The 22,850-nt window shown below is 32.2% G+C and overlaps 2 protein-coding genes across 2 annotated transcripts; both read left to right on the top strand.

Annotated features, from left to right (window-relative positions):
• Positions 1-9,896: 9,896 nt before the first annotated feature.
• LOC140981835 (protein SRC2-like) lies at positions 9,897-11,186 on the top strand. The gene has a single exon (XM_073448317.1). It carries the CDS (start codon positions 10,098-10,100, stop codon positions 11,049-11,051), a length of 954 nt encoding a protein of 317 aa, XP_073304418.1. The 5' UTR covers positions 9,897-10,097; the 3' UTR covers positions 11,052-11,186.
• Positions 11,187-18,848: 7,662 nt separating this feature from the next.
• Positions 18,849-19,691, top strand: LOC140980234 (uncharacterized). Its single transcript, XM_073445957.1, has one exon. It carries the CDS (start codon positions 18,915-18,917, stop codon positions 19,479-19,481), a length of 567 nt encoding a protein of 188 aa, XP_073302058.1. The 5' UTR covers positions 18,849-18,914; the 3' UTR covers positions 19,482-19,691.
• The last annotated feature ends 3,159 nt before the right edge of the window (positions 19,692-22,850 follow it).

The following is a 22,850-nucleotide window of genomic DNA, read 5'->3' as shown; positions in this document are numbered from 1 at the left end:
ATGTCACTGATATTACTCAAAGATAAATCACATCATTTTTCGAATTTATTTGCAACTCTCGATATACTAATGGTAGTAGATTCGATTGAGAAATATGAGTTGAATGAACTGTACTGTATGCAACGTAAAGAGATCTAAACACCATATGAATATTTTAAATCATATAGTCCAGGGAACGTTTTGAACGTCAAACAAAATTTTTTAAATTCCGAGAAAACGATACTTCAACAGTAGTAGCAGAGACAATTTTTCTCTATCGTATGATTTGTTGTTTAAATCGTGTTGAATAATTTATTTCTAACCGCATAAGAAAACGGTGCTTCATATAGCGGCTGCCCAAAACCCTTTTAAATAATTTTTTTGAAGATTTGTGCAGGCCAGCGCTTCCTGTGCAGAAGGGCAGCTGCCCGAAATATTCGGGTAGCAGAAAGGCAGATGAGAAAGATTCCCTAGAGTGTCTCGGGGAACCCTGCCCCTTTCGAGCTCAAATTATTTAGGCTCAGAGCGATTTTTGAATTTTTCAAAATTTTTGTGTCAAATTGGTATTTTATGAAAATTTAATCAAATTCGTCCTTGAAAAGAAATTTTGTTAAAATTATGGAATTTTTCTTACAAAATAAATATTTAGAATTGAATTTTAATTATTTATAGTAAAATATGTTTTATGACAAATTTAATTATTATGAACTAATTGAAGTTAAAGTAAATATTTAACTTATTAATTTATTGTGACGGTTAGCAATAAATTTACAAAATACATGATTTGTTGAAAATATGTGATGTTATGAATTAATATAATATTTGATATTATATAGTAAAAGGATGATCGAGAGACTTGACCAGTTTGTTATGTGTATGTTATGATATTTTACATGTTTTGTTTTAAATATTTGATAAATATTTAAAGTGCATATGGTTTATGACTCGTCTTCATCCTAAATTTGTACCTCAATGTACCATATAAATATTAGATTTAGTGGGATATCAAGATTTGAGTATGGTAGGCCAAGATTCTCAAGAGTTTTGAAGATCGAAAACATGTAAAATATTGGAAGCTTATGTAATATTGCATTCCCGCATTTACCTATGTTTTGGACATGGATCCATATATGGCTAATATGGATAAATTAATTCTCAATTATCGATAATCATTTATTATCATAATGCATGTGTTATGTTATGAATAATCAGTATCTGTGTTATTATTAATATAATAACAAGAGTTATATGAATCCGGCAAACATACAAAGAAACATGACAAGAGATTTTAAAATTAATTATGAGACAAATTGTTAAAATTAAAATCTCTCATTTTGGTTAATATCCAAAATTTAAATCATTCTCATTAAAAAGAAATTAAAAGAAGGTTTAATATTTCATTGCCTTTCATCAACGATGGTTGCATGATGAACGCTATTCGTGGTCAGTGTTTGGCTCATATTATCGGGGAGACCTAGACGCCAGAAAACAGTGACTTCTACTGATATATTTGATGTGATACTACGTGAAACTCCTATGACTTCGACTCATATTATTAGGGGATCTCATGGCTACATCTACTAAGGTTCAACATTGATGGGTTGAGCTCGACACGTGAAGAGAAAAGAGATCATACTGTTGGGCCCTCATAAAACGTGAGGCAAAAATATGTTATGGTTGCAAGAGGTTGTAATTGTGCTATAACTTTTGGAAATTATGGTCGACTGATATTATACGCGATTATAATTTAGAAATTGGGCCTTTCATACTCACCAAAAAAATTTGATTTTCCGTTTTTATCAAATGATGGTGAAAATGTCAAAATAGTGGGAGGAAATTTATAAAAACAAAATTCCATAGTTTATGTCTTACAAAATATTTTAAATTGTAGTAACGTTTATTATGTTTCCATTTTTGTATATTTACGAGGTTGTCGTGAAATCTTCAATCTGTAACACTTGATCAAAATAAGCTAACCGTACCAACTAACCTAGATTGGCTAAGGAATTTAAAAATTATTTTAAATTATGAGAAAATAGCATATGTGCTCACAAAAAGCGCGTCCGAAAATGGTTGTTGCCAATGTCTCTGCTGAGGAATTGTCTAAGCTTGAGAAATGACGAGACCATTATTTGCAAGCTAAGAGCTATATGTTAACTTCTATGTTAAACGAGTTACAAAGGCGGTTTGAGAAACTAGTGGGCTTGGACCTTGTTATTCCAAATGAATTGTCCACGGACATTCTGCTTCTATCACTACCGCTGTCGTTTGATGAGTTTGTGGTGAACTTCTATACGAACAAGCTGGAAGGAAGTCTTGAAGAGCTGGTGAGTATGCTTACTAGCTATGAAGCCACCATTAAAAGGAAAAAACATGTTTTCCTAGTATGTTCTTCATTTGGAACAAAGAAATGCCCAAAAGGGAAGGGAAATAGACATTATGTTCCTTCCAAGAAAAACAAAACATGAAAGAAGCAAGCTCCAAACAATTGTAAAGGGCCCAAAAAGTCCGACAAGGTAGAAGATGTTTGCTTTTACTGCAATAAGCTTGGATATTGGAAGAACAATTGCAAGTAATATCTAGTGCAGAAGAGTTCTGTTAAGTGTATGTTTTATATTGAAGTAAATGTATAAATTAATTCAATTTCTTGGGTATTAGATATTGGACGTGGATCTCATTTATGCAATGATTTGCAGATGATGATAAGAAGTAGAAGGTTAAGGAATGGTGATATCTTTCTGAGGATGGGCTAGGGAGGAAGAGTTGCTATGAGAGCCATAAGAGACATTTACTTAGTATTAAAAAATAATTTTAATTTACTTTTAAGAGATATTTTATATGTTTCTGACTTAATTAAAAACATTGTTTCCATTTTTATGTTTGATAAAGATGAAGTTTCTTGTTTATTTGCTAAAGTGTTTGCAATAATTACAATAATAAATGTTTAATTGGAACAGACGAACTACAAAACGATTTCTATAACTTAAAAATAAAAGATATTCCAATTAACGATGTCCAAGTAACACAATATCAACAGTAAACAAAAGAAAACAAGATAGTGTAAATCAAGCACACTAGTGGTACACTAGGCTATAACATATTTCCCAAAAAATGATGCACAAGCTAGTAAGAGAGAACATGTTTGACATGTCAGAGATTAACTCTCTTGAAAACACGAGTCCTGTCTTGAGTTCTCTGAACATCCAGAAATAAACTTGTGTCTATTTAATATTTAGTTTACCTACTCAAGCCATTTTTGAGTTGTTTTAATATGTCAGTTTAACTTCTTTTTGCACGTATTTTTGTCAGCCAACTGACATTGACATCAAGAATATCAAGTTCGGTTTCTAACTAGACTGAATTATTTTGAAGTTAAGAAATTTGTTGTGAGTGTTTATTCAACCTTCCTTCTAAATACTTCCACTAATCCTATCAAAACACATTGATATTAAGTTGTATTTTGAGAGATATTACATGAAAATGACATATTAACATGGAGAAAATCTCAGCATTAAAATCCTACAGATATGATTAAAAAGGCACTATCTCAAACTAAGCTTAAGCATTGCTTGGACTTAGTTAATGTAGTGGAGTTAGAGTAGCTCGAATGGAGGATTGGAGAACAGCCTATCTTTGTAAGACAAGGTGGAGATTGTTAGTGAGTGTCTCCCAAAGCAAGGAAAGAATCCTGGACATAACAAATTGGTGGGTTACACGAATGGAAGAAACAAGTGTCAATGGAAGTTACAACTGGTCGGTGGACCAAGGAACATGATGCTATGTAAATAAAGAGGGAAATAACCTGCTAAGGCATTTAGATAGAGAGGAAAAGCTCACAATTTTCATCACAATTAGATATTAGCCCAGGTAGATCAATTTAAAATATTAAAATATTGTAGAGTTTAAAATTTCAGCCCGGATAGAGCTATATTTCTGGCTCCACCACTGCTCCCGTAGATGTAGGCCTTACGGCTAAACCCTATAATCTTTGTGTCTATGAGTTCTTGATTGTTTCTGATTAAGTCTGAATTCATATTCGCAAATACATATGACTGCATATTGTTGTTGCATGGTCGTTGATCCATCTAGTTAATCAGAAAAAGTTGCTTAATTTTTTTTTAACACATATACATGTTAGATTGTCTTCTTCTCTAAAAAATATAAGTTGTGCAAATAATTACACTCGGATAACATTTGCGGCAGGAGAAATGATGGAACACTGTCGAAAAATTACTTTTGTAAAACATATTTATACAAATATAGAGTGAAATATTAATGAAAAATCGACCACTAAAAGAAGAAAAAGAAAAGAAGAAGAAATGAAAATTAAGAAAGAGTTTTAGTTGATGATAATGGGCCGAAAATTTTACTTAGGTGGGTAAATTTCAACCAGACATCATTTAACAAACCTACCGAACGTCACCAGGGCCGATCTTAACAATATTTGGACCTAAGTCTAACTTTTAAAAAGAAGCCTCTGAATCATAATGGGTGTTCATATTTTTTTTAGTTCCATAGCAATTTTTTAAATTAAATCAATACGTTAAAGACAATATAAAAAATTAAATGAATAAAAAGTACTAGTATTATATATAATCAATTTTTCATCCAGGCTACAAGACTATTAATTTGTGGTTTTTGGCTATCTAGTATTATATATAATAATTTTTTAAAAAAAATTTTTAGGCCCCAAAAAAAAGATGGGCCTGAGTCATTGGACTCACTGGCATCTGAATAAGCACGGCCCTGAACCTCACCTCAATACGATAGCAATCTACTTAAAGTCGAAAAGGAATCAATTATTTATGCTAATTAATATATTAAAAGTGGTGGGACTATGATTTGCAAGTTAAGAGCTATATATTGACTTCAATGTCAAACGAGTTGCAGAAGCGGTTTGAGGAAGCTGTAAATGCTGCTGACATTTATAGTCACCTACAAGAGTTGTATGGTGAACGAACACGTCCATTAAGGCATATTACTGTCAAGGAGCTCATGACAGCATGCCTGCGAGAAGGGGCCTCGTTCCATGAGCAGGGAGTGAGGATTATTGAGCTCCGAGAAGCTAGTGGGTCTAGACCTTGTTATTCCAAGCAAATTGTCCACGGATATTCTACTGCTGTCACTTTGCCATCGTTTGATGGGTTTGTGGTCAACTTCAACATGAACAAGCTGGAGACTACCTTTGAAGAGTTGGTCAATATTCTTACTTCATATGAAGCTCTCATAGTGGACCCCACTACCACTCCACATTTGAATGGTATGTTATAACGTCATAATCGACCAATGCTGGACATGGTTCGATCTATGATGAGATTCATTAAATTGTCATCATTTCTTTGGGGATTCGCACTTGAAAATGTGGAAATATTGTTGAACCAAATCTATACAAAAGTAGTGACAAAACTCTATATGAGATATGTTTGGAAAAACCACCCAAATGTTTTTTTTTTAAGAACAATCTAAATTTAGTCCTGATCCGGAGAGTATTCTTAATTTTTTAATATTTTATCATCTTATCAAATCTCATGTCATATTTAAAATGATAAATATCATAACTAAATAAAAAACTGAGAAACAAAATATATGCAATACATAATATTCTTATATTATATATTACACACATAATATCTTTCGACCTTCCAAAAACAAACATCCGGTGACAAAATTTAATTTAGCAAGCGATTGTCAATATATTAAAATATATTTTATGTGTATACATGATTTATTTATTTGAGTTTGTAATTTTATCACTATTTAATTTTAATATTATAATATAGATAAATAAAATAATATTATTTCAGTATTTATTTTTAAATGTTTTAAAAATTATTTTATTTGATCATATAATTTATTTATTTATGTATATTTGTATTATATTATATTTATAATATTTTAACATAAAGAGTTGATACTTATTTTTTGTAATATAAATTTAAATAAATATTAATTTTAAAAAATTAATTAATAGAATATTGAAAATATAATTGTGTTATTAATTGAATTTAATAATATTAAATGAAATAACAATAATTTAGATTAAAAAATGACTTCTAGTAAATTTAAATTAAAAGTAAAATTTATTTATTTCTAATCACACGATATACATATTACATCATTTATAATAATTTAACGACGATTAGTATACTAACTCAATCCTATCAATTCTTATATACAAACATAAACTTTATATCGGTTTTCGTGACAAAAGGTTTTTGTTTCGGCTCTTCATGCCCGTGTGTTTTTACATTGCATCTTCCCAACTTATTTGTATTAACCACTTTTGTGTCAAAATATGTACATATTATTGTTAGAATAAAATTATCTTAATTTTGATGATAAAAAATCGTTTCTAATTGTTTGGATCTTCAACTGCTTTTATTTGTTTAATTTGATTTTGTGTCGGATGATCTTACTTCAAGCTGATTTTCTCAATCTATTTTCAAATTATCTTAATTTTGATGATAACAAACTGTTTTTAATTGTTTGGATCTTCAACTGTTTTCATTTTTTTAATGAGTAAGTCTCTTGTTAGATGGTCTCACGAATCTTTATCTGTGAGACGGATCAACTTTACCGATATTCACAATAAAAAGTAATACTCTTAGCATAAAAAATAATACTTTTTCATGGATGGCCCAAATAAGATATCCGTCTCACAAAATACGACCCGTGAGACTGTCTCACACAAGTTTTTGCCTTGTTTGATTTGATTTTGTGTCGGATGATCTTACTTCAAGCTGATTTTCATAATCTATTTTTCAAATTTGTTTGGATTGCTCTTTCACCGAGGTGATCTTATCCAGGGACGGAGCCACCCCAAAGGCTGGGGTGGGCTCCAGCCCAGGCTTGATTTTTGGGCTTATTTAAAAATATGGATTGAGTTTTTTTTTTTTTAAAATTTTAGCTCATTTTAGTTCACATTTTAGCCCACAAATTTAAAAAATAAAATAACATTGAGTATATCACAAATTTTAGCCCACAAATTTTTAGCCCAGGATCGAAACTTTTTCTGGCTACGTCCCGGATCTTATCTACTTCCAAATGGGTTCAAGCAGTTACCTTTGAGAATCAAATGACTACATATTGTTATCTCCGAGTTGGTTAAAATGTCTTGTAATAAGACAAAGATTATCTCAACATTTCCTCTCTTAGGAATCAAGATCATAAAAATGTTAGATTATCCTACTTGGATAGCGTGCAAGACTCACATATCGTGGCCTACTATGAGAAAAATGAAGACAAAAAACACTTGCCATTCCTAGTCCTTTTTGTCGGCTGTTGTCTACAAAGTTGAAGCAAGTTTGTGTAGGATTTATTAATGTTGGGATTTCGACTTTATTTACTCTTGAATGAATCTAAGAAATCTTGTCATGCACTCTTAAGTTCTCGAGCACACTTCATTGGAAAATATCAAGCTATTCTCTTAGCATATGCTTAAGCTTTAAAATCAATCTGACCATTGAAGATCAATTCGTGTTGTTATGCTCACTCTATTGTATTTTTTGAGCTTACTGAAAGAGCGTTTGTGGTTTGCATGCATGTACCTTGTGTTGCTGAACTTACAATTGATTGGTGTTGAGTTATACTTAGAGTTTGAGCACTTAGGGTTAATTGGATGAAGCGAGTCCTTAATTACAAGCTATTTCATTGATCAAAGTCTATCAATGAAATCCTTCTTCATAAAAGAAGAAAGAGAGACGTAGAAAGATTTATTTTGAAATTCCTTAAAAATATCTTGTTCTTTATTTTTAATAAATGTTTTCATAACCGAACCTGTAATCGAATCGGTCTATTTTGAAATAGTGGTTCAACCGGACGGTCGAACCAGAATATTGTTATATTATGTAAAATAATAATATAATATATTGAATAATGTATTTTAATTCTAAATATCTTAAATGTGTATATAAATAATAAAAAATAAATTTAACAAAGTTAAAATCTAAACAACATANTTGTAATATATAATCAAACTATATAAGTAAAAATTTTGAACCGGAAATTAAATGGGTTTCGAGAATTTTCGAAGCCATGTTAAAGTGTCATCTATACATAATATTAACTATATAACTCTAATTTTTTATATTAAAGACTTTATTAAAAAAAAAAGTATACTTCTCGAACGAGAATATTATTCATTTGGTAGTGTTTTAATTGAAAATTAAAGTGTCAACGACTTTGTTGGCTCAAATTTAAGCCATGTGAATGGGTCTAACATAATAAAATATATACGAATTGACTAATTAATAAATAATAAAATAAATAATATTAAGATTAGAACTGTCTTTAGCACGATTTATTGAAGACATGAGTATTGCCAATTTTGCACATTGGGTCCTCTATATTTTATTTTATACAACAAGTGCGGGAAAACAAGTTTTCGGACCCTAAATATTTGAGCAAAATGATTGAGAATTTTGTCAAGAGAAAAGATTGATCAACTAAGTAATTTGACATTAAGGTTGCTGGAGCAGTCGTTTTTAACTGCTCTAGAACACCAACTTTTGCCCGAACACTTAATTTTTATTTCCGAATTTGCAAAGGTGGTCAATGGTTATAAAACTATGTCTTGTCTTTTATTTGCAATTGGCATCACTCAATTTGAAGATCAGGCCAGAGAGGTATGTTCGTTATATCAAAATGTGTTAGTGCAGAACTGACAATACACACGACACACTTCAGGGTGATTTGGCTATTTTTTTGATTGGATTTGGACAAAACCCAAAATATAAAAATTATAAAATTATATCTTGGCTTTCTAATGAAATGGTTTTCATCTCATTTGGATCAATATCTGAATTAATAAGATACAAACCATAACGATTGAAATGGTTTTCATCTTGACTTATTTATTATCTCAAGTTAAAAATATGTGCACAATATTATCTTAAATCTTGAGCTCCAAAAATATTGTACACGATATAATTATCCACCCAACTTTAGATAAACTTGCAAATCTTACATCTTAAATAAAATAATGAGATATATACTGAAGATTGAATAATCCTAACACACTTAAATTACAAAAAATATTATCACGGTTACAAAATCTTGGGTTTTACAGTTCCAATGGTTAGGGTTAATTAGATGAAGTAAGTCCTCACAAGCTATTTCATTGATCAAAGTCTATCAGTGAAATCCTTCCAAACAAAGGAAGAAAAGGAGACGTAGAAGATTTTATTTTGAACTTCCTTAAAAATCTCGTGTTCTTTATTTTTAATCAATGTTTTCATAACCGAACATGTGATCGAATTGGTCTACTTTAAAATAGTTCGGTCGAACCAGAATACTGTTATATTATGTAAAATAATAATATAATATATCGAATAATGTATTTTAAATTCTAAATATCTTAAATGTGTATATAAATAATAAAAAATAAATTTAACAAAGTTTAAAATCTAAATAACATACGTAAAATCAAAATATAAAATATAATTATGTATATATATAATATATATATTAAAAAAATAAGTCAGATAAACTATAATACTAGTAAAAAAAATTAACAAAGTTCAAAGTCCAGATAAACTTATATATATAACCAAAAATAAAATACTAAATATAAAAAAATAATTAAATTACAAAAAAATATGAAACTAATCTAAAAATTTTAAAAAATTTATGTTCTCTTTAGACTCGTTTCCGATCATAACATCGTTAACATAACTGTAACAAATGATTCAAATGGGTACACAAACTATTATTTTGATGTTGTATTTAAAGCAACAATTTATTATTGTAGCATTCATTAATAAATTTGGGTAACATTTATTTTTAAATTTAGATACAAAAAAAATTCAAATCGAGGCACTAAATTATGAATTAACAGTATCAATTTTTGTTATATATATAATCAAACTATATGAGTAAAAATTTTGAACCGGAAATTAAATGGGTTTCGAGAATTTTCGAAGTTCAGAAACTTGAAGCGCGTGGACTCGGAAGTGGTCACCAACCCATGATAAAAACCGGGGAGACTTTGCGTGTCGGTCTTGTTCATCTACTTGGAATCTTTGATACGCCTTTCTCTACGTTTAATTAGATTTAGAGATACTATTTCTGCAGAAGAATAGATCTTTTGGTTCTTTTTTCTTGGATTTATCGTTAAAAAAATGGAGTCTAGAACTCTGGAAATCGAGCTTCTGTATGCTAAGGACCTCAATAAGGTCAACCTTATCACCAAGATGGATGTTTACGTTGTTGTTTCTATCTCCGGTGGTGATAATAACTCTAAGCAGAAGACCAAATCTTCGGTGGATCACGACGGCGACAATAATCCCACGTGGAATTTCCCGATGAAGTTCACTGTGGACGAGGCGGCTCTGCAGCAAAACCGCCTCACGCTTGATTTCATGCTAGTATGCGGGAGGGCTTTGGGTGACAAAGACATCGGTGAAGTCAACGTTCCCGTTAAAGAACTCTTAGATTCTCCGTCGAAGGTCGAGGGGAAGCAGATCTTGAGCTACCAGGTGAGGAAACCCAGCGGAAAGCCCAAAGGTCAGCTCACTTTTGCATATAAATTCGGCGATAAAACTGCCGCAGCACTGCCGCACGCGGCGGAGCACGTGCTGGCGCATCCTCCGGAGAAGGTTGACGGGGAACCCATGACGGCTTACCCAGCTGGAACTAGTGCGCTGTACCCACCTCCGCCTTCGGGAGTGTACCCACCCCCGGTGGCCGCCTACTCAGCAGGTGCGTCGTCGGAAGCTGGGGGACACTATCCACCACCAGCGGGATACCCTCCAGCCAACGGTGCTCCGCCGCCAGGAGTCTATCCTCCGCTGGCTCCATCTGGATATGGGTACCCACCACCGCCATCGCCACACCAAGGGTACGCTTACCCACCACATCCGGGGTACGCATATCCACCACAGCCGGGGTACGCTTATCCACCGCAGCCGAGCTATGGATACCCACCGCAGCCGGTGCAGCAACAACCAAAGAAGAACAAGTTTGGGCTTGGATTAGGGGCTGGACTACTGGGTGGCGCAGTTGGTGGATTATTGGTCGGAAATATGATTTCCGATATGGCGGATTTTGATTGCGGTGGTGGATTTGATTTTTGATTGAATTAAATTAAAATTTCGATTTCTTTTCTTTTTTATTTTGTTTAGTCTTGTATTACGGTAATGCAGACATAATCAATGTATTATTATAATTTTCGTTGATCCAGTAAGATTTTTAATAATTGTTTAACTAAATTATTTAAAATTGAGGGAAATTTTTTATATTAAGGACTTTATAAAAAAATTATACATCTCGAACTAGAATATCATTCATTTGGTAGTGACGTGTTTTAATTGTAAATTAAAATGTCAACGACTTTGTTGGCTCAAATTTAAGCCACGTGAATGGGTAAAATATACGAATTTACTAATTATTAAATAATAAAATAAATGTTGTGAAAAAGTAAAATTTACGGTAAAAAGTAAAAATCTCAAACTCTTAAAATTATCACACTACACACTTTATAATATTTTTCTCTCAACTCAATTGTGATTTTCTTCACAAATAAGAAATCTATTTACAGAAAATCTTTACAAATAATCCAAAAATAAAATCATCATTACCTACATCATCACACACTAATTTTCAATATTTACAACTCTTATTTTCAACATTCAAATATTCAACATACATATTTTAAATATTAATTTTCAACAATAAATAATATTAAGATTAGAAATTTCTTTAGCACAATTTATTGAGGATATTTTTTTTAACTTCGGTCAATTTTTTTTTAAGAAATACACTTGACGAAGTCATTTTCTTAAATAAAAAAAAAAGTTATTGAAGTTATTTAATCAATTTCTTTGATTTATTGAAAACATGAGTATTGCCAATTTTGCACGTTGGGTCCTCTTGATTTTATTTTGTACAAGTGCGGGAAAACAAGTTTTCGGACCCTAAACATTTGGGCAAAATGATTGAGAATTTTGTCAAGAGAAAATCTCGACATTAAGATTGATCAACTAAGCAATTTGACATTAAGGTTGCTGGAGCAGTCGTTTTTAAGTGCTCAGAACACCAACTTTTGCCCGAAAACTTAATTTTTATTTTCGAATTTGTAAAGGTATTCAACACGAAGGTTATAGAGCTATGTCTTGTCTTTTATTTGCAAATGATATCGCTCAATTTGAAGATCAGGCGAGAGTGGTATGTTCATTATATCAAAATGTGTTAGTGCAGAACTGATAATACACACGACACATTTCAGGGTGATTTGATTATTTTTCTGATTGGATTTGGACAAAATCCAAAACATAAAAACTATAAAATTATATCTTTGTTTTATGATGAAATGGTTTTCATCTCATTTGGATCAATATCTGAATTAATAAGATACAAACCATAACGATTGAAATGGTTTTCATCTTGACTTATTTATTATCCCAAGTTAAAAATATGTGCACAATATTATCTTAAATCTTGAGCTCCCAAAATATTGTACACGATATAATTATCCACTCAACTTTAGATAAACTTGAAATCTTACATCTTAAATAAAATAATGAGATATATACTGAAGATTGAATAATCATAGCACACTTAAATTACAAAAAATAAGATACAAACCACAACGATTGATGCATGTTACATGTCATTTTGTGCACTTTACTCACCTAGTTGGCTCAAGTTCAACATTTCATTTCCATATCCACAATCAAACTCTAAACCTCACCATTTCTTCAATCATTCTTCTTCCCAACATCAACAATATCATATCAACATATATTTGATTGCATTTCATATTACTCGTGTTACATGTACAACATATATTCATAATTCATTTTACTGTTTTTCATGCCCATAATCGATGTCCTCGAAATATTCATACTTTGAAATACTTAAATTTCATGTAAATAACATATATAGTATCATAATCATAAACTGTAATTAATGTAAATACAATTTATACTATAAGACATAGAGACGATCGAACATTACACAGACAAACCTCATCTACACCATCAAAACAACCATTAGAAGGCCACCGACAAGGGAGAAAAATGCAGTTTCTCATCAACAAGATGATGCACAATCAACTACTGCACCAGATGTAGATGGTGCACCATCATCTAATGTACCTCACAAAATGTCCATGGATCGGGAATGTCCAACAAAAAGATCAACTAATTTAGTAAGTTCAAGGGCAAGTGCATGTGCTAGTGCAGGTGCAATGGTCAATGCAGGAACTCAATTCAATGTCAATGTATGACTATAGATTATAGACTATTGTTCGGATCAAATTAGAGTTTAGAGGGGATGTGGTGAATAAACTCTTTTAAAAAATTTATTCCAACTTGAGTTGCTATAGCATGTTTTTGAAATGTTAAAAAATAAACCGAACATAGAAAAATTAAATCGAGTTTGATTTTATAACCAAGGGGAAGAAGTTCAAAATAATCCCTTTAAAAATCGTTTAAAAATTTTGTAAATATATGCCAGTTAAAATAATAAAAATAGTTTGATTGAAGAATTTTATCAAACATTTTGTATGCAATATTTTTGCATTTGAAATAAACATAAAATTTTTAAACAATGCATCTCGAAGCAAAAATAATTATTAAATGCAATAAAGTAAAAACGTACAAATTTGTTTATGGATATTCGGAAATTAACAACTTCTATGTCATTTTTTTTCACCTATGAAAGATCTACTAGAAGATTTTAATTTATATCAACCCTTGTCAAACCCATTTCAACCAGGACTTATCTCTTGCCTAATTGAAACTCTTAGCAGACTCTCGATTTTAGGCAACAATCTGCATGATGCTTAACGTCTCTTAAGTCAATACTACAACCATGCTCTTTTACGTCTTTGTGTAAATACTATCACTCAACTATTCATTGAAGCTCAAATCTTATTTACATGTATGAGTGATTGTGTGTGTGATGATTTAATCTATTACAATGTATGCTTCTCAAATTTATTCTCACGAATAGGAGAAAATTTCTCAATAAGATAATATATATATTTAGACTTTTCTTCTTGGGCTTGCTCTCTTTCTAGCTTATTTTTGTTGTATAATTTGTTCATTCTTTTAATCTCCATCAAAAGCTTATAGTTTGATATTCAAAGTATTGTATTTGTGGCTTCCAAAAATGATATAGACGTTAGACACAAGAATATGAATGTTTGGAATTGTTTTGTATTGTATCTGATATTGAAACGATTATATTTAACTTGCTGGCCACTTTTTATGAAACGCCCACTATTCATTTTTCTTCAAAAGTACTAGAAATTTTATTTTTGTAATTCATTCGACCGAAACACTAAGAATTTAAAATATGAATATTTTTCACCATTTAAAAATAAACCAACCAACTATTATTTGAAAATCCAAAAGAAAGTAATTCAAAGCATAAAGTCGTGAAACGTTAACCAACGTAAACTAACATTATTTCAAAAATAAACTTAACTCTATCATCCTCTCAAAAACCTCTCAAAAGCATCATCGGTCTTAAAAATATTTAAGTAATCATAATTCATAAACATAGTTTTATTTGCGAAAAACTAGCGACAGTCCTCGGGTTGTGTGCACCTTCAGTCAAGCTAGATCAATCATCAAGACCTCCATTAACATCAATCTCATGCTCACTTGTATCGATCACTCCTAGTGAGTCTATTGACTCAGCAAACCTTAACCATAATAGCAAGTAATACATATACATTCACAAGCAACAGTGAAAATACTTTTAATAAAATAGTTTATCATGAACATAAACTTTGACATTTGCCTTTCAACATATCATATCATATTTCCTTTCATCATATACGTATATGTTTCTCTTTTTATTGAACTCAGATCCTCAATTGTGACTTTCGTATTAGCTGTAGGTCGATGGATCCATCTACATATTACCACGGTACCGGGCGGCGGGGACATCAGCGACACTTTCACCCGTCAACTGAGCTTTGGCATTACATATCATCGTATCATCGTATTAGTCACAATCAATTTTCCTCCTTCAATTTTTCATATTTCTATCACTTATAAAAATTCATGTATATATACATCATTTTTCTTTTAAACCAAACATGCAACATGTCTTTTAACATTAACGTTTCATCATAAAATTTCATAAACATTTAAAATAAACGTTTTATAATTTATTATAGCATTCAGGGCACTGCCAGGACTTATAACATTTTTTAGGTGTAAAATAAATGTTTTGCCCGTGAAACCCTAATTTTCCCAATATATCCTTAGACTTTAAAACAACGACCCAAATCTTTCCAAACTTAACATATCACATTAAAATACACCCATAAATATTTCTTAGAAGTAAACTCAAGCTTCACAACTAATTTCTCAATTCGTTTTTAAACTTAGACTTTCATCCCGGTTTTGACTCGTATGGACTCGAAACTTCACCAAACATTATCAAACTTGAACCAAAGCTTATTAAAACCTAACCATACCTCATACAACCTAAACCAAGCCAATTAAGACCCTCGATCAAGCCTAGATTAGCTACTGAGTTTTTGTCCCTATTTGGATCGAACCATTCCTTCTTCCATGCTTGTTTGATTCGAACCTAGACCCTACCCGATTGGACCAGACCCTGACCAACCCTCCTAGGACCTAGACCGAACCCTTTAGGACCCCCTTAGACTAGCCCCTATGGCCCATGCGCTTAAACGTGCAAGGTTCATCTTAAACGCGCGGTCATGGCAAGGAAGAGTCCTAGCCGCGTGCCTCCTCTTTTCCTCCCCTTCCTGCCTTGCGTGGACCACCTTGGCTCGAGGCCAGGACCCTCACGAGCCCAGCCTTTCGCCTGGACGACACCCTGCCTCCCTTCTTAAATCACCCAAAACCGAGCCCTAGCCATCCTTAAACCCTCGAGTCATGCAGCCCTTAGCCTCCCTCATTCCATCCTTGAACCGTGACCCTTAAAGCCCATAAACATTGTGAATTTGACCCATTTTGAGACGTCTCTACCATGGCAGCCCCTTTGGTGCAATATTAACAAGAGTTTTGAATTGTAAAAACACATGTTCTAAGCATGATATGACATAAAAACGAAAATAAATACAAGAAAACATATTTTTCATGCGAATATATATCAAACACATATTACGACATGGTGTGATAGATGAGAAAAAAGAGATTAAGGCATGTCTTTGCGTATATTATGCTCGAAACACGGCTTGCGATGCGAGAAACATTGGCGGAGATGGGCCCTTTCTGAATTTCCCTCAAAATTGCGTGACTTTCCTTCCAAACCGTGGGTGTGAACGTGTGGTTTGCTGCTAGGAAGAGTCCTAATATGATTTAGGGTGAGGGAGCGTGTAGTTATGGGGGTTTGGGAAGGGTTTTAGGGCCTTTTATTTTAATTAATCAAGTATAATAGGCCCATTAACCAAGTATGATAGGTTCATTAAGCCCATTAGTTAATATTTAAAATATTTTGTTTAGAAGAGTTTGTGAAAATAATAGTCGAATTCTCAAAAAGTCTCTATTTTCATTGAAAATTGAATACCGGTTTAAAATAAGACTCGGCGTATAAAAGCACCTCAAAACAACTCATTTTCGAAAATTCCATTTAAAATACACCACACATTAAACAATTAAAAATAAGTATTTAATAAAAATATTTTTCTTATATGATCCCCGAGCTCCGTTCCTCGATCGCGTCTCGAATAACTGTTAAAACACAGTTTTATGCTTTCATGTAGAAAGATACATTTTAAACAAGCAAACATGCGCACCCTATTAAATTTATGCAATTAAAACCCTTTAATTAATCATTTTTCATTTTCCCCAAGATTGGATGCAGTTAAGTTACGTTATCGTATTTTTAGACCTTACATTTTATCTATGTTACAGAACCATCAATTTCATCATGTTTCATCAGATTCTTAAGTTTCAATTCAGAATTTGACTTTGAAATATGATTGTTCGATCATTATCGCAAATTTCTAATGCATGCTTAATTGTTTCATTACGATAATCGAGCTAATAGATATGGCCAAAATGTCAGAAATGCTTAAGTCCTTTGTTTGTTGTATATGTGTCTTCTAGCTCAATCTCGCAGCTTCCAATTAGCATAGATAATGTCCGAACTAACCCGACCGACCTGAAATATGACTTGTAAATAATTGCGTTGGTCTTTACAACTTTTTACCTGATTTTCATTTGGATCATGGACCGGCTTGAAATATGACTTCTAGAGAATTACCTTTTATTTCTAACTGTTTTGCCCTCTAGTAATTTGGATTACTGAGCTATAAGATATCATCGAAATACATCAGCTCGCAAGATTTTCAACTTGACTAAATTTGAGTTCTAACTTCCAACTTGAGCTAGCAATTCACATTTAAGCAAAATATGTTAGAAACACAATAATAAGTTTTGTTATCATCAAAATCAAGATCGCTAATATTTCTAAACCCAACAATTTCTCCATTTTTTATGATAACAAAACTTAGATAAAAATGATTTCATCTAATATATTTTATCTCCATTTTTGTGTGAATAAAAAGATTGATTTTAAAGCAAATTATCTATAAATTTTTCTTCCTCTCGAGATTTAAATTCAATCTACCCTTCAAATTATAATTAGTCCTCCCCATATATTTTTTAAAGCTTGAAATTGATAAAAGTAAATGGATGACCAATCAATGAAAATATTTTCAAAAGAGAATATTTCAAATTATGCAATACGCAAATAATATTACAAAATATTCAATCTCAACTCACCTTAAAATACATTTGAGACATAGACATATAAAGTTCGAGTAAACAAGTTTCACAAAGAATAAACAATATTAACTAAAATTTCAAGCAACACAAAATGAAGATATATTTTCCAATTCAAATATGCATTAGACATTTAAGAGATTCTCTTATTAAACACTGATCATAATCTTAAATGTAACTATGTAAGAGAATTGCTAAACATGTAGCACAATTTAGAACATCACGTTAAGCAACAAACTCGAGTAAATCTTGCAAATTAATATGAAAATTTTAGAATGAGTATACTGAATTTTCTTGCTGATGTATGACTCATTTGAATATAATATCCTCTTCGATTGATGAGTGCAACACTATCGAGCTTCTTAACAGAAACTCCAACTTTGTCCTTGTCTTGTTTTCTGCCGCAACAACACATGTTCTGACTTCAACAAATAAATTGCTTCTCCTCCGACATAACCAAGCTGCAAATTTTATACCACTGCTATCCTCTATGAGTTTAGTTTGCAGCGCAAAAGCAGGTCATAATTTGATCAATCGAGCAAGGAGTTATGTCAGTTTTCCCAAGGTTGCTGCAAGATGCCAGAAATTCTTAACTATGCATATATATGTTTAAAAAATATATGAAAATTCAAATTTTAAATATAAAAATCAGTTTAAATTTTATTTCAAGAACAAATCGATCTGAAACAACTTGTTGAGATCAGTTTAGAGTTTAGAGGGGGCAAATAAATCTTTTAAAAATTTTATTGAAACTTGAGTTATGATAGTTCGTTATTGAAATGTTCAAAAATGAACCAAACCCTGAAAAATTAAATCGAGTTTGGTTTTATAGTAAAAGGAAAGAAACTCAAAATAATCATTGTAAAAATCGATTAAATATTTTGTAAAATATTTAAAAGATATGTAAGTTGAAATAATAAAAACACTTTGATTGAAGTTTTTTAACAAGTACTTTGTATGCAATATTTTGACATTTGAAAAACACATAAAATACTTGAACAATGTATCTCAAAACAACCATAATAATTCATGTAATAAAGTTAAGATGCACATATTTAGAATTAAGAAAATATGGTCTGGAATTAGGCCCAATTTGATTTTGATCCAAGGCCCACTAGCCCATTTGTCAGATTATGGCTCACTTCAATCGGAGCCCTAGCCCCTTCCTAAACCCTCCACCAAATTCAATGCCATCACCATAGTCAGAAGAAGCAGAGCACGATGAGGCCACTGGACGAGAAGGAAACTACCCAAGTCTTCAACAAACTCCACAAATTCGTCGGCGGGAACCTCAAAAACATCGTTTTAGACAATCAATCGCACGAAGGACCGGACTCAATCCCCGGACGCTACTGCTTCCGCCTCCAAAAAGCCCGGGTGTACTACGTTTCCGAATCTCTGGTCAGGCGCGCCACCAATATCAAGCGTGAAAAGTTAATCTCCCTTGGAACCCAGATCGGTAAATTCACCAAAGCGGGGAAATTTCATCTCACGGTCCAAAGCTTGAATCTTTTGGCTGCGAATGCAAAGCACAAGGTTTGGTTGAAACCCACTTCTGAAATGAGTTTTCTCTATGGGAACAGTGTGTTGAAAGGCGGGGTGGGGAGGATTACGGAGAATATTCAGGTGAATGATGGGGTGGTGGTGTTCTCCATGGCGGATGTGCCGTTGGGATTTGGTGATGCGGCGAAGAGCACGGTGGATTGCCGGAAGATGGATCCTAATGGGATTGTGGTGCATAGGCATGCCGATATTGGGGAATATTTGAGGATGGAGGATGATCTTTAGGTAGCAGAATGTTATGGGAGGAGGGATCAAATTTTTATTTTATCAATATCATGTAATTTTATTTGGTTGTTTAATGTGATGGGACTGATTATTTGCTTAATGATAATCCAGCTTTAAAATTTTGTTTGATATGTTTATGTACTGGTGATCTTTAGAATGATAGTTTATTGGCACAGTGTTGTATAATTGTAATGGTTGAGGGTTCTGTTCTTTTTCTTGTCGGCTATCTGCGGAGTTATTTTGGTTGAAATTTAATTCTGCCCGGTTATTTTGAGACATGTATAGGTCCTAATGGTTAAGCTCGAGGGAGACTTGAATACCTTGTAAAATCTAGATTAGTGGATGAATACAAGGAAGGTAATCGATTTTACTGGCGAATTTGTTGTAGTTTCCCCCTTTGGGATCATTTATATGCCTGCGTATGAAATTAACGAAGTCCTAACTTCTGTCACTTTATTAGCAACTTAGGTTTCTTGTTTGTTCGGTCCACGATCAATCTTGGCTGCTTATATTAGCGAGGCAGCCGATTTGTAGATTAATTTTCTTCGTAAGCTCGATGCTGAACTTTATTATGCCAATCTTCCCAGCTCTGAGGACTGTGAAACGAGGTTCGACGAATGCATAACCACTGTACGCATCAGTACAATTAATTACACATTCTTGATGTTCTTGCATGTATTCCGTAGTCTTTATTATTGTGCGAATGGAATTCATCTGGGACTAAAGACTGTTGCGCTGCAGTAAGATTAGCTTGGTTCTTTTGTTAGAGCTCGAAAGGAAATATTTTTAACACACAAAACCACATGTTCTATGCAGGGAAATTCTATGCTCCGGGGGTGTGTGCTTAATCAAACCGTTCATTTGGCATGGAACTCGCACATTTTGTAGGGTCTCAGCACCAAATGAATGATGAATGCTCGTATGTTATCCTTAAGCTCTGTCAAATGAAAAAGGACAGACCGTGGAACTCACACATTTTGTGGTGTGATGAATGCCGGTATGCTATCTTTCACCCGAGCTCTGTCGAATGAAAAAAGAACAGGAGTATCTAGGAGGAATCGTGCTCTGGTAAGTTCCGTGGGAGTGTACTACAGTACCACACGCAAGATGTTCTACCGAGTCAAATGTTGGGAAATAAAACTAATTTCTTTTAATAAATGATCAACAAGACAGATATTCCATCTTTTCAAAATTCTTGGTTATCAAGAAATAATTTTAAGAAACCCAACATATGGAATAAAGTTCTTCAATTGGCATTTTGTTTGCAACCATCAGCCAAAGTATGTTGCAGAAAATGACAAAACCAGGATGCTGAATACTTACCAAACACAAGGAACATAATTTTGCCGTAAAACACACGTCTTAGTTATTATTTGGTCACAAGTGATGCATTCATCTCGTCATCATATACTTTACCAAGATTTCAAGAAATTAAATTTTCCTTTTTATTTTTTGAAAATGGAATAGATCCTTCGATCCAAAGTTCATGGCTCTTTATTCCCAAATTCTATGTATTCTCCCCAATTCCATCGTTTTTATATATAGAATGAGGAGATAATCTTTTAAATCAATTTCTTTATGCTTCCTTTATAACCAACCAACAAAATTGAACTACCCTCGTTGTTTAAGTTTCCAATTTTACTAGTAAAACCCTTGTTAAAATTTTCACTTTTTGCATGCCAATAAGGTTTAATCTGATTTTATAAATGTAATAGCTTAGCGTGTGAGTAACAAGATATTTGTAAACACATATTTCAAGTTCAAATTATTTTTATGTAAGAGCGAACATTTGTCGTTTTACCAAAATATATAGCTGGTGTTAATTGTAAAACTCAAATATTTTAAACCGCATAGCAGCTCAAATGTCATGGTTCAATTGCTCTACCAGCATGAGTAATTATTGAACCCAAAAATCTCTCTCCCAATAATCTCACTTTATATAATAATTAATGAGAATCGAATCTGTGACCGTGACTCTGATACCAATTGTAAGATCGAGCGTTTGCCGCTTTACCAAAAACTATAACTAGTGATAATAGTGCAACTAAAATATTTTAAACCACATAGAACCCCAAGAGTCATGGTTCGATCACTCTACCAGCAGAGACAATTATTATACTCAACATTTTCATACGCTAGGAACATAATTTGGAGTGAACATAATTTGGAGTGTAAAATACAACATAGATCAAGTGTTTGTCGTTTTACCAAAATCTATAACTACTAATAATAACAGCACAACTTCGATCTTTAAATCTTAGAGCCACGTGTCGATTTTTTCATGACAACTATTGTCACAACCACCTCATAAAACAATTATAATTAGGTTATATTTCAAATTATCTCGAGATATTAAAGGTAATTGTTTTCAGGGACACACTCTTAATAAATAAATCCATTATTAGAGAATAAATTCGCTTCACATGGCGAGGGTCCGTCACGAAATCATCCTAAAGATGCAATATTTCTATTAATTTAAGGCTATCTTTAAACTACCTCAATCTCCTCACCGAGAATGATTGTGGGAACCAATATTTCCATTAATATATAGAGATTTGGGAATAACGTACGTATAAAATAATATATCACACCACTATTACAATATTTATTTAGGGTTTCCAAGAATTTAGCTGAATGACAGATGTAAGATGTTATTAACTAACTAATTAAATATTCTTTAGAATAAATCTCATAATAAAAAAAATTCGTTCTCGTTAAAAAAAAATAATTTCATTAAAGTTAATTTGATGATCTGGACTTTTACCTATAATATACGAATTATTAAAGAGTATGTCTCTTGTGAGACGGTTTCACGATTCTTTATCTGTGAGACGGATCAACCCTATCGATATTCATAATAAAAAGTAATACTATTAGAATAAAAAATAATATTTTTTCATGGATGACCCAAATAAGAGATCCGTCTCACAAAATACGACCCATGAGACCGTCTCACACAAGTTTTTGTCATTATTAAAATGCAAACTTCTTGTGGTATGATAAAGTAAGATTAAGCATCTACAACTTTGTCAAACGCTAGCTATATTTACTCAGTTGGTGATAATAGTGTAACTGTTCAAATCTTCGATGTCAGATAATAATTCAAGCATCGTGTTTCAATTACTCTTCACTTTTCGTACAGGAAAATTATTGCTTTCCAATAATAATATAAACAAAATATTCAGCTTAATTCATTTAGTATGTTCCACTTCATAAAACCCTGGTTTTCCACCTAAAATTACTTAATACAAAATCTCCATATAACACTACAAATTGTAATATTGTACCATAAAACTATGTTACATAATTTATTTGGATTATTTAAATTCAATTAATTAAAAAGAATTGAGCATTTTATATATGAAACTT

Source organism: Primulina huaijiensis, chromosome 7 (assembly GCF_012295235.1).
Source record: "Primulina huaijiensis isolate GDHJ02 chromosome 7, ASM1229523v2, whole genome shotgun sequence".
Classification (NCBI taxonomy): Eukaryota; Viridiplantae; Streptophyta; class Magnoliopsida; order Lamiales; family Gesneriaceae; genus Primulina; species Primulina huaijiensis.
The sequence above is the reverse complement of the archived record's forward strand: the minus strand, read 5'-3'. Positions and strand labels throughout refer to the sequence as shown.